At 37.6% G+C, this 20559-nt stretch overlaps 1 protein-coding gene across 4 annotated transcripts in view; it reads left to right on the top strand.

Annotated features, from left to right (window-relative positions):
- KDM5A (lysine demethylase 5A) overlaps positions 1-20559 on the top strand; it is a 78834-nt gene that overhangs the window by 21205 nt on the left and 37070 nt on the right. For all 4 annotated transcript variants that reach the window (XM_061205952.1, XM_061205951.1, XM_061205950.1 and 1 more), the window contains 8 exons: positions 922-1013; positions 1617-1775; positions 3212-3331; positions 4036-4194; positions 9161-9342; positions 10793-10955; positions 12066-12185; positions 15123-15317. In XM_061205952.1, coding sequence (XP_061061935.1) covers positions 922-1013; positions 1617-1775; positions 3212-3331; positions 4036-4194; positions 9161-9342; positions 10793-10955; positions 12066-12185; positions 15123-15317 — 1190 coding nt within the window. The remainder of the gene's footprint in view (positions 1-921; positions 1014-1616; positions 1776-3211; positions 3332-4035; positions 4195-9160; positions 9343-10792; positions 10956-12065; positions 12186-15122; positions 15318-20559) is intronic.

The raw sequence follows: 20559 nt of genomic DNA, 5'->3' as shown, positions 1-20559 counted from the left end.
TAAAGGCTAGTTTATAAGAGAATCACGAAATTAATGGTTCTCACCTGGTGATCTAAAGCTTATTATTTTTAAATTTAAAGAGAAATAGAGGATTTCTCTGACCTTTAGTATCAAAATATACTGGGGAGAGCTAATGATTTAGATTCTAACCATAATTTTGATATTTTTCTTTAATCGCCTTTGTGTATTATGACACTTCATTTAAGTAACCTGTTTGAAGAATGCCTAGTACTCTCAGCTTAGCGTGTTAGAAACTTTTGTCAGTAAAATTGCTAATGCAGCAATCAAGTTTCACAGTTCTATGTGCCTGTCAGTTTTAAAGCTCAGTTTAACAAAGATTGTGTTGGATATGTTTTTACTGTATAAGAATTTAATGAATTGCTATAATCACAAGTCATATTGATTACTGTGCATTTTATGATATGACTAAGTCTTTATTCAGATTGTGATTGAACTCTGGAAAATCAGGTAATATTCTTCCATCACTCTCAAAACATTCAGTGTGATAGGACTTATTAGATACATTATAATGTTTACTATTGCTCTTTTAAAAGATTAAGTACTTTATCTTTTTTATGTTTGTAATTGTTTTAGCTGGCAGTGATCTCAAAGCTAGTCCCAGATTAGTCCCTGATAAGTACTACATATGGGCAGTGTAGAATTAGTAGTTAAGCTCTCTGGAGCTTGATTGCCTGGACTAGAATCCCAAGTCTGCCACTGACTGGCTGTGTGATTTTGGGCAAGTTATCTAGCTTCTCTGTGCTTCAGATTCTTTATCTTCAGTGGGGGATAATAGTTTATCTACCTCATAGTGTTGTGAGATTTTAACTAATTTAAATAATCTAAAATAGTGTCTGGTCCATGGTAAGCTCTCAACATTAGTTTTTACTATTATTATTATATAACTATTTTTATTTCAAGATGAGGTCTCCCGAAGACGAAAAGTTACCAACAGGTCAGACGCATTTAACATGCAAATGAGACAACGGAAAGGAACTCTCTCTGTTAACTTTGTAAGTGTTCTGAGATGTGTCAGGAGGGAAAGGATTTATTTTTATTTTAGTTTTGCACTTTTTACCTTGCTATATCTTAGTATGTCATCTAGTTAGTTCATTTAGTTGTAAGACTTGATGGTGCATCTGAACTTGCAGCTTTGGTTTATATAATACTAACTTTGCTTTGTCCCATATACACAGACTGTTCCCTGAGTCTTATACCTTGTAAGTGAGTGAGTGAGAGGATGAAGTGAATCTGTAATTCCTTAGCTGTATTAATGCTCGGTATTCAGTCCTCTACCAATAAAGAGTATTTGTGTATAGGAAGGGTGACGTGGTATATTTTATTTATATAAATTGACTTTCAAGTACCCTAGATTTCTAGTCTTCCTTTATTCTAATACCTTGATATGCTTTTATTAATTTGCTTGTAGAAGCTCTGAGGAAATTTAGGAAGTTTTATACAAAGCTATTTAAATACGGTTATTTAAAATAAATATTAAGGATTTAAGTTATGTTTACTTTTTAGTGTACATTATTTTGTTTCAATTAAGGTGTTCCTGGTAAAAATTTAATATTACTTATTACAGAAAATAAACTTTTATTTTGTTTTTTTAACAGGTTGATCTTTACGTTTGTATGTTTTGTGGTCGGGGAAATAATGAAGATAAATTGCTGTTGTGTGATGGATGTGATGACAGCTATCATACATTTTGTTTAATTCCCCCACTGCCTGATGTGCCCAAAGGAGACTGGAGGTGTCCTAAATGTGTCGCTGAGGTATAAGCCTAACCTTACCTTTTTAAATTAAGAACAGTAACACACACATACACATGTACAGTGAACACATCCCGTGAAGCTTCTTCTCCTCTCTCTTTGTTCTTCAGTGTTTGAAATCTCCAGGATTTTTAAAGAGTGATAGTGACTGGAAATGTAACAATTCTACTGTGGCAGTTTGTTTTTTAAAGGGTCTTTTTCTGACTGTTGGTTAGTTAATTCTGTTTATTGCTGCAGACTTTGCTCAAAATATTCATATTCCTGGAAAACAATAAAAATGAAGAAAGTCTGTAGGTTATTTGTTTTTTCTTTTTCTTTTTAAAAAAAAAGTAAAAATCAGACATGAAGCTCTAGAACTTAGGATTTATGCATCCAGTTTTCATGCTACCAGATAAATTGGTGGTATCTATTAACTTGTTTAAATTTTGACTTGATTGTACTAAATTATTATTGAAAGATTATAATGATGTCATCATGAAATGCCTCGTCTGTTTACTTATTTTAACAAAATGTGATAGGACGTTGAAGGGAAAGAGATGGCTGGGTATATCTAGATGTAGTCAAAGATGGATATTTATGGCCTTTGAATTATTTATTTATTTATGGTTGTGTTGGGTCTTCGTTGCTGTGCGCAGGCTTTTCTCTAGTTGCGGCGAGCGGGGGCTACTCTTCATTGTGGTGCGCAGGCTTCTCATTGCGGTGGCTTCTCTTGTTGTGGAGCACGGGCTCTAGGCGCACGGGCTTCAGTAGTTGTGGCTCGCGGACTCAGCACTTGTGGCTCGTGGGCTCAAGAGCGCAGGCTCAATAGTTGTAGCGCACAGGCTTAAGTTGCTCTGTGGCATGTGGGATCTTCCCGGACCAGGGATCGAACCCATGCCCCCTGCATTGGCAGGCAGATTCTTAACCACTTGTGCCACCAAGGAAGTCCCTTGAATTATTTTTTATTTATTATTCTCAAGGTTAGATGATTCAGTTCTACTCGAAGTCAGTATTTGTGTTAAGAAATTGGTCATGGTGGTTGATAGTATGAAAAAAAATCATTTTTCTAGCTAAATATCCTAGCAACCCGGTGAATATCCCTTTGTCCTTTACCTTTCCTCCCTCCATGAACATTTATTTTTTCCACTGAGGATGATAGACATCCCTGGGCTTGATTCCAGGTTGGTAGTCCTCCAGGTGTTTCTCTTGGTGCCAGAGCTTAATGCCAACTCCAAAGCCTAAAGCTGTCTCATTGCCACCTTCCTACTGGAAGGTGTGAAAATGCAGTTGAAGTTTAAGAACATTATTTCCTGATTCCACATTAATACTTGTTTTGCGGTCTAGAGTTGACTGGATTTGCTTCACCTAGGGAAATGATCAAAGAAGGTAGTACCTGAGGGCCTTAATACGTCCTTCAGTTCAGTTTCAGTAAGTTAATTTTAGATATTTTTTCTTCCCAGGAATGTAATAAACCTAGAGAAGCCTTTGGATTTGAACAAGCTGTACGAGAGTATACACTTCAGAGCTTTGGAGAGATGGCAGATAATTTTAAGTCTGACTATTTCAATATGCCAGTTCATGTGAGTATCTATCTTTTAGGTCACTTTGGGGAAGTATGAAAGATTTATATGATTCCAAAGCTTTTGTGTTGCTTTTAAAAAACTTTCATTATTTTGTAGAAAACAGGGACAGCATAAAGAAGATGATAGAACACCAGATCTGAAGATTAGGGGCCTGGGATCTGTTTTTGTTTCTTTTACCCTCTGTCGTGGCAGTGTGCACTGTAGAGAAACTGACTTCTATCTTCCACTTGTTTTTTAGTGCTCTGTGAGCGCTGTCCTTTACAGACAAGCACGGAGGATGTGGCAGGTGCTGCTTTGATTTAGTTACTTGTAGCATGAGGTTTGCTTCTTTTCCTGGGGGATCTTGGACTTTAAAAAAATCCCTTTTGAAATAATTTGCCAAAGCTGTTAAAATTCAGCCTTGATTTTTGTATTTCCTTTTCCTTCCTTATGTCCTGGGTCATCTTTATCCTTCTTAGTTGGAAAGCAGCTTTCAGAAGAAGGCAGTTCAAATTCATTATGTTTTCCTGAACATCTAAGTTGTCTTTAGCTTTTTCCCATCGTCAGTCAGAAAAGCTAGGACTGCAGTGTTTTCAGCTCTGGGAATTGAGAAGGTTTTCTGTTTTTTCATGGGCTTTTGTTCACTTGACCTGTGTATTATGTCATAGTGGGTTATGGTTATAGAGAGTTGGTAATCTGTAATCTTTGTTTTCCCTGTGTAGATGGTTCCCACAGAACTAGTGGAGAAGGAATTCTGGCGGCTGGTGAGCAGCATTGAAGAAGATGTTATTGTAGAGTATGGAGCTGACATCTCCTCAAAAGACTTTGGAAGTGGATTTCCTGTAAAGGATGGTCGGAGAAAGATGCTGCCAGAAGAAGAGGTGCAGAGCACATAGTAGTATCCAGATTTCTTACCCCGAAGCTGATTCAGCCTTTACGTAGTAGAAAACTGCCTTTCTTTAATCTTAAGGGACCACGTTCATTTAAAATATTAAATATGTAGAATTTGGACAGTAAAAATAATCTTCAGTTTTGAAAACAATAAATTCAAAGTACCTTTAAATATTATTTAACTTTGCATTTTAAAACCAGTTAAATTGGTTTAAAACTTTAACTTTAGTTAAAAGATTTTGCCTAGCTCTTTCTGTTTGGAAATCTAGCAAGTGACTTAAGATTTTTTTTAAAAATTACATTTTACTGGTAGGTCCACAATTAATTTTCCTTTAACACCTGGGCAGGTAGGTTTTCAAATATGCGTTTAAACTGTAACAGATAATGAAGTACTGTCACCTAGGAGATGACCTCTGTGTGTAAACCTGAATTAAGATGATCATTTATTTCTTTTTCTCTTTACTTTGGTCCTTGTCACCTTTTCTTTCCCTTTATAATTGGCAGTAATTGAGAGTTTTATCTCCTATTAAAAGAGTTAACATATGGTAAAAGAAAAAAAGTTACATAGTGGAGAAGGATATACAATTAAAAATATGGCCACTCTAGGTCTCTTAGGGTTACCGTTGGCATATCTTTTCCATTCTTTTACTTTGAAGCTGTTTGTATTTTGGAATCTGGTGTGTGTCTCTTATAGGCAGCATATGATTGAATCTTGCTTTTTTAAAAATCTAGTCTGAAGGTTGACTTTTATATAAATTTATTTATTTATCTATCCATCTATCTATCTATCTATCTATCTATCTATCTATCTATCTATCTATCTATCTATCTATCTAATCTATCTATCTATCTAGCTGCGTTGGGTCTTCGTTGCTCCGCGTGGGCTTTCTCTACTTGCCGGGGACTACTCTTCGTTGCGGTGTGCGGGCTTCTCATTGTGGTGCCTTCTCTTGTGTTGCAGAGTATGGGCTCTAGGCGCGTGGGCTTCAGTAGTTGCAGCACTTGGGCTCAGTAGTTGCGGCTCGAGGGCTCTACGGCACAGGCTCAGTAGTTGTGGCACGTGGGCTTAGTTGCTCTGTGGCATGTGGAATCCTGGACCAGGGCTCGAACCCATGTCCCCTGCACTGGCAGGAGGATTCTTAACCACTGTGCCACCAGGGAATTCCTATACAGATATGTTTTATAGGAACAGTTCAGTGTTGAAATGTGTACATGTTCAATGTCACTGAATTAAACCTGCTTTGTAGAAGTATAAAGAAATGCATCAACCTTAGTTTCTTCATACCCTTCCATTGGCAAATGGTAGGCAATTACCTAATTATTGGGAAGAGGCTTTGTTTTACAGCTTTTAACTTTTTCTGAATTTCATTTTGGTTTTGAATTTTTAAGTTGCTCTTGAACAGATATTTATATCCTCTAATCTTAAGAGATAAGGTCACAGAGTTTTTAAAGATTACTTTAAATGTGGTTAAATGTCAACCCTAAGTAACTAATATTAATAATATAGATATTAATCCTTCTGAATGTTTGAATTCTGTATGAATATTCATCTGTTTTTGCTTTTGCTCCATTCACCTTCATATAAGCATGTGGAGAAATTTGGGCTTTAAAGACATCGGCATAGGGTGAAGAGACAGGGATACAGCTCTTTTTTCTAGTCTGGGTCATCGATTTGCTATTTATTTCATAAGCAATAATGTTTTACTCAGGATTCTGTTTTTATGTTGTAAGATGGAGTGAGAGAACCCATTTCTACAAAAGGATTTTAAGGACTAATTAGACAATGTATGTAAAATCTCTATATTTTTTATACTTATATTTTATGTCAGTTTGTTATTCTTCTCTGGAAGTTACTCTTAGAAAAGTAGATACCTACCATCTTTTCACCAGGAATTGTGCATTTATGTTGAACTTCTGTATGAGTTAGCTTCTTGGTATCTGATAGCATGCTTCTCTGGTATCATAGTTCAGTGGAAAAGTTCTGAAGTTAATACATTTGTCTTATAAATACAAGTGCTCTACAGACAGGGCTTCTGAGGAATAAAAATAGGCATAGAACTTGAAACCTTGGAAACATTTTTTTCATCTTATCCTCTCTCTGTCTTAAATCACTGAATAAATCCTGTTAATTTATTTTTCATTATTTTCTATGGGATTGGCCTCTTTTCAATCCCACTACCACCATCCTTGTCTCCGTCCTATCATGTCATGTTGGGATAATTGCCATGGTCTTACAATAATGATCACTTGTGTTGAGGGTTCCCCAGACCTTCTCAGGTTCGCTGAGAACTCATGACTGTGACTTATTACAGTGAAAGGATACAAAGTAAAATCAGCAAAGGGAAAACAAGATGTGTGGTCAAAGTCTGGAGGTAGCCAGTTGGAAGCTTTCAAGAGCCCTCTCTCCCTGGAGTCACACAGGATGCACTTAGGTACTCCGGCATCAGACTGACACCACGTGTGAAGCATCGCCCACCAGGGAGGCTCATTAGAGACCCAGAGCTCAGGGTTCTTATAAGCGGCTGGTGACATAGGCACCCTCTGCCTAACACGTAGCAAAATTCCAGACCCCCAGAAGGAGTTTGGGAGTGCATAAACCACACTGTACAGCACTGTGAGCCACCCTGTGTCAGTGTCACGAACTGTTTACCATGCAGCTTTCCAGATGCCAGCCAGGGGCCGAACTTGAAGCGGGCCTTTTTTTAATTTTTATAAATTTATTTATTTTATTTATTTTTTATTTTTGGCTGCGTTGGGTCTTCGTTGCTGCACGCGGGCTTTTCTCTGGTTGCAGCGAGCGGGGGCTACTCTTCGTTGTGGTGTGCAGGCTTCTCATTGTGGTGGCTTTGCTTGTTGGGAGCACGGGCTCTAGGTGCGCGGGCTTCAGTAGTTGTGGTGCACGGGCTTAGTTGTTCCGCGGCATGTGGGATCTTCCTGAACCAGGGCTCGAACCCGTGTCTCCTGCATTGGCAGGCGGATTCTTAACCACTGTGCCACTAGGGAAGCCCCGAAGCGGGCCTTTTGAAGGGTAGCTGTCTTAGGCTTGCTCTGTTAAAGTAGCTTTTCTGAACACTGCTACTCTGCAGTCTCTCTCATACATTGCTTTCAATTAAAATTTTAAGATCGGTGGGTCTTGGGGAGTTCATTATGCAGTTCTGTCTCTTTTTGTTTGAAATTTTCCATAATCAAAAATCTTAAGATAAATATTTAAGATGTTTATCATATTGTTTCACTTTTCAAAATCTGTTTTATTTCCCTTTTGAATATAGGATAACATCCAAGCTGCTTAGTCTGAAATTTAAGATTAAAGATCCAGTCTTCTTTTCTGGTCTTATTTTCTGCTTTTCTGAGTATGACCATTCCACTCTGCCTCTTTACCAGCCAGACCAGTATATTCTGTCTCTTGTCATTTACCTTCAAATCTTACGTAGTCTTCCAAGATCAACCCAGGTTTTTCCTTTTCCACTGAGTTTTCTTATTGATCCAGACTCATGATGGTGACTATTTTGTTGTCCTCTGAAGAACTATATAATTTACTAATTTATCTGTGTTTGGAGTTTAATATGTATTGTCTCATCTTGGAACTTTTTGTATGTAGGCCTGGTCTCTTCACCTAGACTCAATATTTTTTCAGCCAACTAAAAAATATATTGAGTAGTATTTTTGAAAGCTGCTTTTTTTTTTTAAAGCCTATTGAGGGTAGGAATCATATCTCTTTATTATTCCGTATTGGGATTCCTAGTTAAACCTTTGATGGAATTTCTTCTATTCTCTGTAACTCTTAGCTACACTTTTATAATTTCCTTATCTCTGTGCTGCATTATGGGTGATATCCTCAGATCAGTCTTCTGGTTCACAGATTCTCCCTTCAGCTTTGTCACTGGCTATTTAACCTCTTACTTTGAGGGTTTTATTTTTAACTCTGTATTATCGAAACTTTCAAATGTATAAAACTAAACATAGTAATGAACTTCCCTCCCTCCCTACCTGGCATCCAGGTTCAACAGTTATCAGCCTTCTAATAGACGGCGGTTGGATTCTCTTACCTGTTTTTGCATTCAGTCTGTTGCAATATCACATCACATATCCTCTGGAAAACTCACACTACACTTCTGCAAGAATGAGAGTGAGAAAGGCAAATAACATCTTAGAATTATTATGAACGTAGTTTGACTTTGCAGATCCCCTGAAATAGGCTTGGGTTCCTTAGACCCCACTTTGAGGACTGCTCTGTACAAGGATAATAGCACTTTAAGTCTGTACCGCATACCGCTTCGGAGGTGGGTGTTTGAAACTCATGTCTGGAGCTTATGTCCAGTTAGAAACCTCTATGAAAACTCAGACAACAGCTTTCCGTTTTCATTCTGGCTGTGCTTTCTTTCTTTGTTTTTGGAAACAGCGAATTCTTTTTTCTCTTGAGTTCATCTATGAAGCAAAATTTTTTTTGGTGTAAATAGATGTGTTTGTAGTGGGAGTTGGGGGTGCTTTCTGCACCATCTTGGTCTTCAGTGTTGCCACAGATTTAGGATTCTGTATCTTATTATGTTTTGTCTTCACAGTATCTGGCACCATTCTGTAAATATAGTGGTAAACATTTTGGGAAGTTATGTTACTGGGGATAAAATAGAAATATAATAGCGACCTATTAAAATGAGTCTTACCGTATTTTACTGGTAAGCTATGGGGGTGGGTGGGGAGTAATAAAAAGCCTTATATGCGTCAGAGTAAACCACAGATATCTGAAATAATTAAAGGGAAATATAAATAACACTTAGGAGATAGGATTAAATATTTAGGAATATGAGTTACATGTAGAGAGCAAAGAGCATAGATTCTATGGACTAGATTATTGTAATTATTATAAAATTTTTACTTTTGTTTTTGAAGACTCCCTTGAGATTTCTATTGGGCACTTGTCACTTCTGATCTCTTATTTACATTTTTTTCCTTTCGTAGGAATATGCGCTTTCTGGTTGGAACCTGAATAACATGCCTGTTCTAGAGCAGTCTGTTCTTGCACATATCAATGTGGACATCTCTGGCATGAAGGTGCCATGGCTTTATGTGGGAATGTGCTTCTCTTCCTTTTGCTGGCACATCGAAGATCACTGGAGCTATTCCATCAACTACTTGCACTGGTATGCAGTCTTTGTTAACAGCGCACATACTTAGTGACCTTTCTAAAGGTGTAACAGTGTTAGCTGATGTGTTAGGGAGAGCTTACTTTAAAGTATTTTGTACCCCGAAGTTGGATAATGTACTGTGTAGAGGTCTCAGGGTACAACATGTCAGACACTTTCCCTCTTCAAGTATGTGCATGCAGCAGAGCCTCGAGTTTCGGACCCAACGATACTTACATTTAGCGTACATGAAAATTTCTTTGGTATAACTTTTGAAATGCAAGGCAGGATATTTAAAGTTTATATAATTAAGATCTGACTAACCTTCAGTATTTAAGGTTGAAATTTGAAAAATTTCAAATTGAAATTTTTGATTTTTTTTTTCCTTTTTAATAACATTTGCTCTAAAAATGCCTGTGTTACATGTGTATTCATTAAATTTTTTCGCTGGTTTTTTTGTGTCGCACCCACAGCTTTTATTTACTTATCCAGTTCCTTGTCCAGTATTCTGATCTTAACCAAATGATGTATTTCTCTCCATTTGAAAGATACTGCTCAGATCACACTATGCATTGGAAAACTCTAATGATTTTCTTTCTCTGCTTCATCGCTGTGCTGTGTAATATGATAGCTTCTAGCCACATGTGGATATTCAAATTAGTTAAGATTAAGTAAAATTGAAGTTTACTTCCTCAGTTGCACTAACCGCATTTTAAGTGCTTTATCGTCACTTGTGACTAGTGGCTCCTGTATTGCCCAGCATAGATACAGAACATTTTCAGTCATCTCAGTAAGTTTCTATAGAGATAGCACGATGAATTGTATGAGGGTTAAGAAATTCAGCTATTCTGTAGATAGCATGACTAATTAAATCCAGTTCCTTAAAGTTCAACTTAGTATCATAAATAAAACTGTAGTCCACTAAAGTTTAGTGTATTAATGATGCCAAGTGTTTGGTCTTAAGATTCATAGACAGCACTATATTCAGGGTTTCAACAATTTCTCGCCTTGGCTTATTTCCTTGGATAGTAAAATTGAACTCAGTGAAGTTATGTAAAAGTACTCTAAAGGGCATTGACTTTTACTTTGATCATTGTGGGGATAATTGGAATGTCCAGTGGACCTGTGAATCAGGCAGTGTGTCAGTATCCTTTGGAACAATGCTTGCTTTTCATATAGCATCTTTCCTATTTGAAGATGCTGTTTACTGATCTACCTTAAAGAGTTTATATACTTTGAATTACTTTTCTGTAGTGATAAGTACGTACCTACCTATCCATATACTCTTGCCTTACCCCCTATTATGAATAATAGCACAGATTTTTGAGATGGTTGCTAGGATTCAGGGCATATACTCTATGGCCATGGAGCAAGACAAAGTTAATTATAATTTAGTGGATTTGAATCAGAGACCCTGGCCTCATTGGCACCATGCTCTGCCTAGATAAACAGTTATTTCTTTTGCTAGGGGGGAGCCAAAGACATGGTATGGTGTGCCATCTCATGCTGCAGAACAACTGGAGGAGGTGATGAGGGAGCTGGCCCCTGAGTTATTTGAATCCCAGCCTGATCTCCTACATCAGTTAGTCACCATCATGAACCCCAATGTGCTAATGGAGCATGGTGTGCCTGTGAGTCTTTTTGCATCTCCCTTCAGTATTTTAAATTTAAAGTTATGTACGCTTTTGATTAGAGTCACAGTATATGCTTGTTTTGTAATGGGAAATAAAAGATCACATCATCTTCGAGCCAAATTAGAATTTATACTCTGAAGGGAATAACGTTTATTTGATTAAGAATGGGGTGTTGTAAAGTATGAATCACATTTACCTTATGTATAGCAACCTATCAGAATAGCCATGTTTTCAGTATATCCTGGTTTTAATAAAAATCTCATATTCTTTATTATCCCCATTTAACCAAAGTATAAGTATTTTAAGTGGTAGTTCTAATAACTAATGCTTATTATCCTTGTAGAGATCATATTCCCATATTTCGTATAAAGATTTCATAGCCTCTTTTTCACATGAGATAATGAAGTAAAAATATACAATGAATACCTTTTCTGCTTTTAAACTTCTAGGTTTGAAAATGATTATTAAATTTAAGCTACGAACACCTGATAAAGTATAAATTTAATGTTTGCTACATGTAGTCAAGTAGTCATCATAACCTTACTGAGAAAGTAGATCGAGTGATAGTAACGTTACGTTGTCTTTAAAGAGGAAATTTATGCAGAATCTGGGACTTTTCAGAAGACATAGTATTATCATAAAATGAAGAGATTCAGGAAAACTGATTTTGGGGGTGGGGGTCTCTCCATATGACATATGAGCTAGTCAATTAGTTTCCAGAAAAAATTATCCAAAAGTAGGATGAAATTCCATCCTTTCCCACTGTTTACAACAAAAGGATGAAAGGAATAAAAGAAAAATTCTCTTAACTGTAAAAACTTTATTAGTTTAGGAAACTAGTAGCTCATGAGAGCAGCGTTTTCTCCTTGAAAATTTCTATAGGCTGTGAACTCTTGTCATGAATTACTGTAATTTATCAGTGACTATTTTAAGAAGGTGAAACTCTGACTGCTTCTTCAACCCTGATACTGTTTTCTGGTCTGTGTAGGTTAATGCTTTATTGTTTTCAAGTTTGAAAAATGCTTCTGAAACTGACATAAAATGTCTCCCTTTTTTGTTGTTTTTCTTCTGTTTTGTTTTTGTACCCTGTTCCCAATTTGCATTTAGGTGTATAGGACCAATCAGTGTGCTGGCGAGTTTGTTGTGACGTTTCCTCGGGCCTATCACTCTGGATTTAATCAAGGCTACAACTTCGCTGAGGCTGTGAACTTCTGTACTGCTGACTGGGTCTGTTCGATAGCAAGTAGCTGTTGTGTCTACTAACAGCCCCGGAAAATGCATCTTAATTGCTGTGCTTGCTTAGCTGGGGAGGGAGGGCCCATGGATATTTCAGTGGAGACTCGAATGTCTGTTGCCGTTTACGGAGTTCCAGGTAGTTTTTATTTGGAAGATTTTGTAGTTCATTACTTCTCATTTGCTATTTTCTCATTTTATTTGAATTTTAAATGGGCAGTTGATGTTTTCTGAATCTTTTTCTGAGAATGTAATTCTTCTAGTCTTTGCTTTCTCTGAGCGCTTTTGGATTTTAGAAAGGTGACCACATCTTTTCAAGAATTAATTGTACCACGTTTACAAATATCTAGCTCTGATTTTTATCTTAAAATATCCAGTTCTGATTTTTATCTTAAAATATTCCTTTGTTTCCTTCTGATAGATAATTAGGTGATTTTATTCTTCCTGCTATTTTATGTTTTCTGTATTCTTTTTAAAAAATTTTATTTTAAAGGGTAGCTATAATATTGAGATCTCTGTGGGCTGCACTTTTGTGTAAATGGTATTGCCATTGATTGCTATTTTGCTTTTAAATGAGGTAGATATCAAAAAGTAATTAGTTATTTTTACGTCATGTCGGTGGGGAAAAGACTGCAAACCTGTCATATGCTCTTTGACTCTATTTTTCTTTTAGTGAGGCTGTTTTTTTGTCACCTCTCCTAACATTTGGGGGGATGTTTTTTTAGTAATATTGGATCTTATATTTTCTGTGGGCACCTTAATTTGTTAAATTTCATGATTAACCATATTGTTTCCTTGGCTAATGAATGAAATCGTATAATGAACAATCTTATATGACCTAGTAATTCTAAACTTCTTACTTGTTAGAAAGCAACAGGAGCAAGACTGAGGTTAGGGCTTTGCCTTGGACTTGAACTCTTATTTTAAAACCTCAACTAACATGTATTATGTGTTTATGATTTACTTGTTCCTTGGCTAGGTACGTGTAGGGTGGGAAATGGAGGTGATTCAGAGATGAGTTAGAGATGATTTCTGCCTTTAATGTGATCACTATTATTGACGTTTGATCTTGGACAGCACTTTTTTTTTTTTTTGGCTGTGCCACGTGGCATGTGGGATCTTAGTGCCCCAACCAGGAATCGAACCCGCAGCCCCTGCCGTGGAAGCGTGGAGTCTTAACCACTGGACCGCCAGGGAAGTCCCTTGGGCAGCACTTTTTGCTTTTTTGTTTTTTGGGGTTTTTTTGGCTGTGTTGGGTCTTCGTTGCCGCACGCAGGCTTTCTCTAGTTGTGGCGAGCGGGGGCTACTCTTGGTTGCGGTGCGCAGGCTTCTTGTTGCGGAGCACGGGCTCTAGGTGCACACGCTTAGTAGTCGTGGCTTGCGGGCTCTGGAGCACAGGCTCAATAGTTGTGGTGCATGTGCTTAGTTGCTCCGCGGCATGTGGGATCTTCCCGGACGAGGGCTCGAACCCGTGTCCCTTGCCTTGGCAGGTGGATTCTTAACCACTTCATCACCAGGGAAGTCCCGGGAGAGCACTTTTAATTTCACTGGTCCTAATTTTTTTTTTTTACCTACTATGTAAAGATGCTAAGGTTCACTTAACCTCAAACAAGTGAGATGATATTTGTGAAAGCCCTTGATACTCTTTAGGAGAAGGGTGTGATACAAGTGAAAAGTAAAAGCAGCTTTATATCTAGAATGAAGTGATGGTACTGATTTTTATAAGCCACAATGGACAATCAGTTCTATTTTATGTGGCTTCCTTGTATATTGTATCAATAATAATTAAAAACTGCAAATCCTACAGTTTCGTTTTTCTTCTTGCTCTTGTTTTAAGTATTTGAAAAATGTTTAAAGAGTAAATTTCTGAGAATTAAGAAATGAAAGAATTGTATATTGTTATTAGACAAGATAGTCGCCAATCATAAGCTCAGTATATATATTTTCTTGGGAAAGATTGTTTCTTTGGAAGAGTACGGAAATAATGCTTGATTCAGAGATAGTCTTGTACCCTGGAACTCTGATTCCTGTGATTCCCTTCTGCCTTTCTCAGAATGGAGGCGAGCTCTAAAAGGTGTTCTTAAAGGTCCACTTTCTTATTTTTTCTCTTTTTTGTTAACGGTTTTCAAATACAAACCAAAACTTCAGACACCCAGGTTTTTCCACTTGAGGGAAGGAAAGAAGCTGGAGAGAGAGAGTTTGTGTAGCATAGCTAGTATCAATTTGTTTTAAAGCTTGATAGATTTTCAGAAGTTATCTTAAAAAGTGTAGCTGTTGATTTATGAGAAGTGATCATTTAGTGATTTATTTCACTTAGGAAAATTAAAGTATATAATCTCATGGTTTCACTTTGAATTATCTTTAGGCCAGACTGGTAGTTTTAAAAATAATCTCTAGATGCTAAAATCTAAATTGTCTTTTGCTTTGGTCCTTATAAAAAATAAAGTTAGTCCATGTGAACTGCTTAAGTAGTGCTTTTTTCCCCTCCCTCCCTCCCTCCCTTGTATTGATAGTAGCATCTGTTGTTTGTTCTGTGGAAACATCAATGCTGAATATGTCCAATTATCCCTTGATAGCCTGAAAAATTTTTTTCTTTTTCCTATAAGAGCAGTCTCATACTAGACTGGTCTAAAAGAGTTTGCTGCCTCATTTATATATCAAGGAACTCATACTTCTTGAGGTACATAATGAGTAGAAAATCAGCTTAGGCTGGAAGCTCAACATCTCAAATTATGGGAATTTCCTGTGGGAAGGCCTTTGAAATTCTTGCTGGGCGGTAAAGGTTTAATACTTACAGTTACCTCTTATGTTCAAATGGACGTTGTTATTCTCTGTTCTTTATAATAAAAGAGAGGATCTGGGGGGTAAGTAGTGGTTCTGTTCTGGAATGTGTTATAAGCAAGTAATTTAATTTGAGAATCTTGTTTTCAGTTGCCCATTGGCCGTCAATGTGTCAGTCATTACCGTCGGCTGAGGCGCCATTGCGTCTTCTCGCACGAGGAACTAATTTTCAAGATGGCAGCAGATCCGGAATGCTTGGACGTGGGGCTTGCCGCCATGGTGTGCAAGGAGTTGACTCTCCTGACTGAAGAGGAGACACGGTTAAGGGAGTCTGTTATGCAGATGGTGAGTTTGCTGAGCACGTTTCCTGTAGTTGATACTGCTCACGGGATATACCAAAATTTAAACCTGTGGAAAGAATCCATTTTCATCTTTGATCCCTCTAGAAGTTGAACGCAAAAATTACTGGTTTGGAGAAGATTTCACACTTCTGTACTTGCCGTTTTGGTTTCTTTAAGTTGAAAAAGTTTTAGGAATCTTGATGTCATCATCTCTAGAGTTTTAAAAATGCAATCCTATCAGGTAGAATTTCTTAGGTATGTATGTGTTTTTTAAAATCTCCTACATATAGTATTACTTCTTTAAGCAAGAAAATTCAAATTCTTTTTATCTCTCTCAGCTTTGTAATTGAATAAAAATTATGTTTCTGGTGATTGCAGACTGTCAGAGTTAATCAATCTGTGTTTCCCTACATTCTAAGTTTTTAATGAATGTAAGAAGGACTGAATAACCCAGTGTTGGGATTTTGAATGCTTAGAATAAACTAAACATTGATCATACTGAAATGGATAGTAAATGAGAAAAATCTCTGTCTTCAGCCACGTCTAGGCCCATTTTCCCTAACCCTCCCTGCATAGGTGGCCTCACTGGCTTTGTACCATGCTTCCTCCTGCTCTCGTACAGTCTACTTTCTCTCTTTCTTTTTTTTTTTTTATAAATTTATTTATTTATTTTTGGCTGCGTTGGCTCTTCGTTGCTGTGCGCCGGCTTTCTCTAGCTGCAGTGAGTGGTGGCTACTCTTCCTTGTGGTGCGTGGGCTTCTCATTGCAGTGGCTTCTCTTGTTGCAGAGCACGGGCTCTAGGCGCTTGGGCTCAGTAGTTGTGGCACGCAGGCTCGGTAGTTGTGGTTCACGGGCTCTAGAGTGCAGGCTCAGTAGTCATGGCGCACGGGCTTAGTTGCTCCGCGGCATGTGGGATCTTCCCGGACCGGGGCTCGAACCCGTGTCCCCTGCATTGGCAGACGGATTCTTAACCACTGCACCACACAGGGAAGCCCTAGATCTGAAGAGTCTTAAGAGAATGAAAATAGGTTTAAGCTAAGGAAGAATACAGTGGACTAGCAATTTGGATCTGAAAAGTAAAGCTGATCCAATTTAACTACTCTTCTTATTGGCACAAATGGGGGAAAAATCTATAAACCAAAATATAAAACTGTACATTTTAGAAATGATATAAATACTGTTATTACAAAATATTTAATGCTGGTTATTTTTAAGAATTTAAGTTAACTTAGAAATGAGAATATTTGCTAAATGGTTAGATTTCTTTTTCTATTTACTTGAATTACCTGTGAAAGAAACAAAATAAGATACAAATGGATCTTCTTAAAACATTTTTTTTACATTTTGGGGATATGTTAATATATGCCTGATAGTTTCTATTCTCACTTTATACCTGTATTCTTAAAGCTTTGTTTTGATTATGTTTATTTATTTATTTATTTATTTATAATAACTTATTTATTTTTGTCTGCATTGGGTCTTCGTTGCTGTGCGTGGGCTTTCTCTAGTTGCGGTGAGCGGGGGCCACTCTTCGTTGCAGTGCGAGGGCTTCTTACTGTCGTGGCCTCTCTTGTTGTGGAGCACGGGCTCCAGGCGCACAAGCTTCAGTAGTTGTGGCACGCGGGCTCAGTAGTTGTGGCTCGCGGGCTCTAGAGCGCAGGCTCTGTAGTTGTGGCGCACAGGCCTAGTTGCTCCGTGGCATGTGGGATCCTCCTGGGCCAGGGCTCAAACCCGTGTCCCCTGTACTGGCAGGCAGATTCTTAACCACTGTGCCACCAGGAAAGCCCTGATCATGTTTTTTTATTAACCTTTGTATTTTATTATTTTTTTTAACAAGACTTTATTTTTTTAGAGTGTTTTAAGTTCACAGCAAAGTGAGAGAAGGTCCAGAGAGTTCCCATTAATCCCCTGCCCCACCCATGCACAGCCTCCTGTGTTACCAGTATCCCCCACCAGAGTGGGACGTTTTTTATAATTGATGAACCTACATTGATGCATCATAATCACCCCAAATCCATAGTTTATATTATGGTTCACTCTTAGTGTTGTGTATTTTATGGCTTTGGATGAATATATAATGACATGTATCCGTCATTAAAGTATCATACAGAGTATTTTCACTTCCCTGTTTATCTTCTCTGCCCCCCAAACCCCTGGCAAACACTGATCTTTTCACTATCTATAGTTTTGCCTTTTCTAGAATGTCATATAGTTGAAATCATACAGTATGTCGCCTTTTCTGAATGCCTTCTTACACTTAGTAATATGTGTTTAAGGTTCTTCTGTGTCTTTTCATGGCTCAATACCTCATTTCTTTTTGGCACTGAATAATAATTCGTTGTCTGGGTGGTTTATTTAACCATTCACCTACTGAAGGACATCGATTGCCTCCACGTTTTGGTAATGTGAATAAAGCTGCTGTAAACATCTGTGTGCAGGTTATTCTGTGGATGCAATCTTTCAACTGTTTGTGGGCTCTCTGTTCTGTTCCATTGATGTATTTGTCTATTTTTTCGTTAATACCACCACATTGTCTTGGTTACTACTGTAGTTTTTATAGTAAGTCGTGAAGTTGAGTAGTGTCAGTCCTCCAACTTTGTTCTTCTTCGTCAATGTTGAGTTGGATATTATGGGTCTTTTGCCTTTCTATATAAATTTTAGAATTAGTTTGTCAATATCCATAAAATAACTTGTTGGAATTTTGATTGGGATTGCATTGAATCTACAGATTTAAGTTGGGAATAAGTGACATCTTGACAGTATTGAGTTTCTCTTTCTGTGAACGTGGAATATCTCTCCATTTACTTAGTTCTTTGATTTCATTCATTAGTTTTGTAGTTTTCTTCCTTGTACATATTTTGTTCGATACCTTAGTACAGTTGACCCTTGAACAATGTGGGGGTTAGGGGTGGCAACCCTCCACTAAATTGAAAATCCACATAGAATTTATAGTCAGGGCCTTCCCTGGTGGCGCAGTGGTCAAGAATCTGCCTGCCAACGCGGGGACATGGGTTTGAGCCCTGGTCTGGGAAGATCCCACATGCCGCGGAGCAACTAAGCTTGTGCGCCACAACTACTGAAGCCCGCACACCCTAGAGCCTGCAAGGCACAACTGCTGAGACCGTGAGTCACAACTACTGAAGCCTGCGCACTCTAGGGCCCGCATGCTGCAACTACTGAGCCCACGTGCTGCAGCTACTGAAGCCTGCGTGCCTAGAGCCTATGCTCCACAACAAGAGAAGCCACCGCAATGAGAAGCCCACGCACTGCTACAGAGTGGCCCCCACTTGCCACAACTAGAGAGAAATCCCACGTGTAGCAACGAAGACCCAATGCAGCCAAAAGATAAATAAATAAAATAAAATTACTTTAAAAATATTTATAGTCAGCCCTCTGTATACGCTGTTCTTTTGCACACACGGTTCTGCATCTGTAGATTTAGCCAACCACAGACTGTAGAGTACTGTAGTATTTACTATTGAAAAAAAATCCAGATGTAAGTGGATCCACAGAGTTCAAACCTGTATTGTTCAAGGTTCAACTGTATTTCATTTTTAGGGGTGCTAATGTAAATGGCATTATGTTTTTAATTTCACATTCCACTTGTTCATTGCTGGTATATAGGAAAGAAATTGACTTTTGTATATTAACCTTTATCCTGTAACCTAGCTATAATTGTTTATTTTAAGAGTGTTTTTGTTGATTCTTTCAGATTTTCTACATAGATGATTTTGTCATCTGTGAACAAAGATGGTTTTGTTTCTTCCCAATCTGTATACCTTTTATTTCCTTTTCTTGTCTTATTGCTTAGCTAAGACTTCCAGAACGATGTTAAAAAGGAGTGGTGGGAGAGGACGTCCTTGCCTTGTACCTGATGTTAGTGGGAAAGTTTCTCATTAAGTATAATTTTAACTATAGGTTTTTATTAATAGATACTCTTTATCAAGTTGAAGAAGTTCCACTCTATTTCTAGTTTATTGAGAGTTTTTACCAGCTATAGGAGTTGGGTTTTGTTAAATGTTTTTTCTGCATTTATTGATGTGATCAAGTGATTTTTCTTCGTAAGCCTATCGATAGAATTACTTTAATTGATTTTTGAATGTTGAACCAGCATTGCATACCTGGGATGAATCCCACTTGATTGTGGTGTATATATAGTGTTGGATTCAATTTGCGTACATTTTATTGAGGATTTTTGCATTTGTGTTCACGAGAGATATTGGCCTGTATTTTTCTTTACTTGTGATGTTTTTGTCTGGTTTTGGTATTAAGGTAATGCTGGCCTCAGAGAATGAGTTAAGAAATATTCCCTCTTCTTCCATCCTCTGAAAGAGATTATAGAGAATTGGTATAATTTCTTCCATAAATCTTTGGTAGAATTCACCAGTGAACCTGTCTGGGTCCAGTGCTTTCTGTTTTTGGAGGTTATTAAGTATTGTTTGAATTTCTTTCTAGATACAGACCTATTCGGGTTATCTATTTCTTGTGTAGGTTTTGACAGCTTGTGTCTTTCAAGGAGTTGGTGGGCATAGAGTTGTTCCTAATATTCCTTTATTTATCCTTTTAATGTCCATGGCATCTGTAGTGATGTTCTCTTTTATTAGTTAGCCTGGCTAGAGGCTTATCAATTTTATTGAATTTTTCAGAGAACCAAGATAAAATGAATGGAATTCTTTACTGTAAAACTTCTCTGATCCGTTAATATGCTGGTATTTGTTAATCTCTAAGTAGGAAGGGATATAATACACGGCATTTACCTTCCCCCAGATTTACTTCTTTATTTACTGGTGTGTAAGTACCTTGCTCAAGTAAGTAGAAACTGTAAACGGAACCCCCTTGTCTATTAAATGGAAGTCTTTGTAAAATGCACTTCAAGTGCCTTTACTTTCTTAAAGTGGCATGCTGAATTTGATAAGCTTTCTTTTTTTTTTCAACTTCGATATTTTTTTATTGACATATAGTTGATTTACAGTGTTGTTAATTTCTGCTATACGGCAGAGTGATTCAGTTTTACAGATATATATTCTTTTTTGCATTATGGTTTATCATAGGATATTGAATATAGTTCTTTGTTCTATACAGTAGGACCTTGTTGTTTATCCATTCTGTATATAAAAGATTAACTTTCTTGGGAACTCCCTGGTGGTCCAGTGGTAGGACTTCGCACTCTCACTGCTGAGGGCCCAGGGTTCAGTCCCTGGTCAGGGAACTGAGAGCCTGCAAGCTGCAGCAGGGTGGCCAAAAAA

This window comes from Eubalaena glacialis, chromosome 11 (genome assembly GCF_028564815.1).
Source record: "Eubalaena glacialis isolate mEubGla1 chromosome 11, mEubGla1.1.hap2.+ XY, whole genome shotgun sequence".
Taxonomy (NCBI): domain Eukaryota; kingdom Metazoa; phylum Chordata; class Mammalia; order Artiodactyla; family Balaenidae; genus Eubalaena; species Eubalaena glacialis.
The sequence above is the reverse complement of the archived record's forward strand: the minus strand, read 5'-3'. Positions and strand labels throughout refer to the sequence as shown.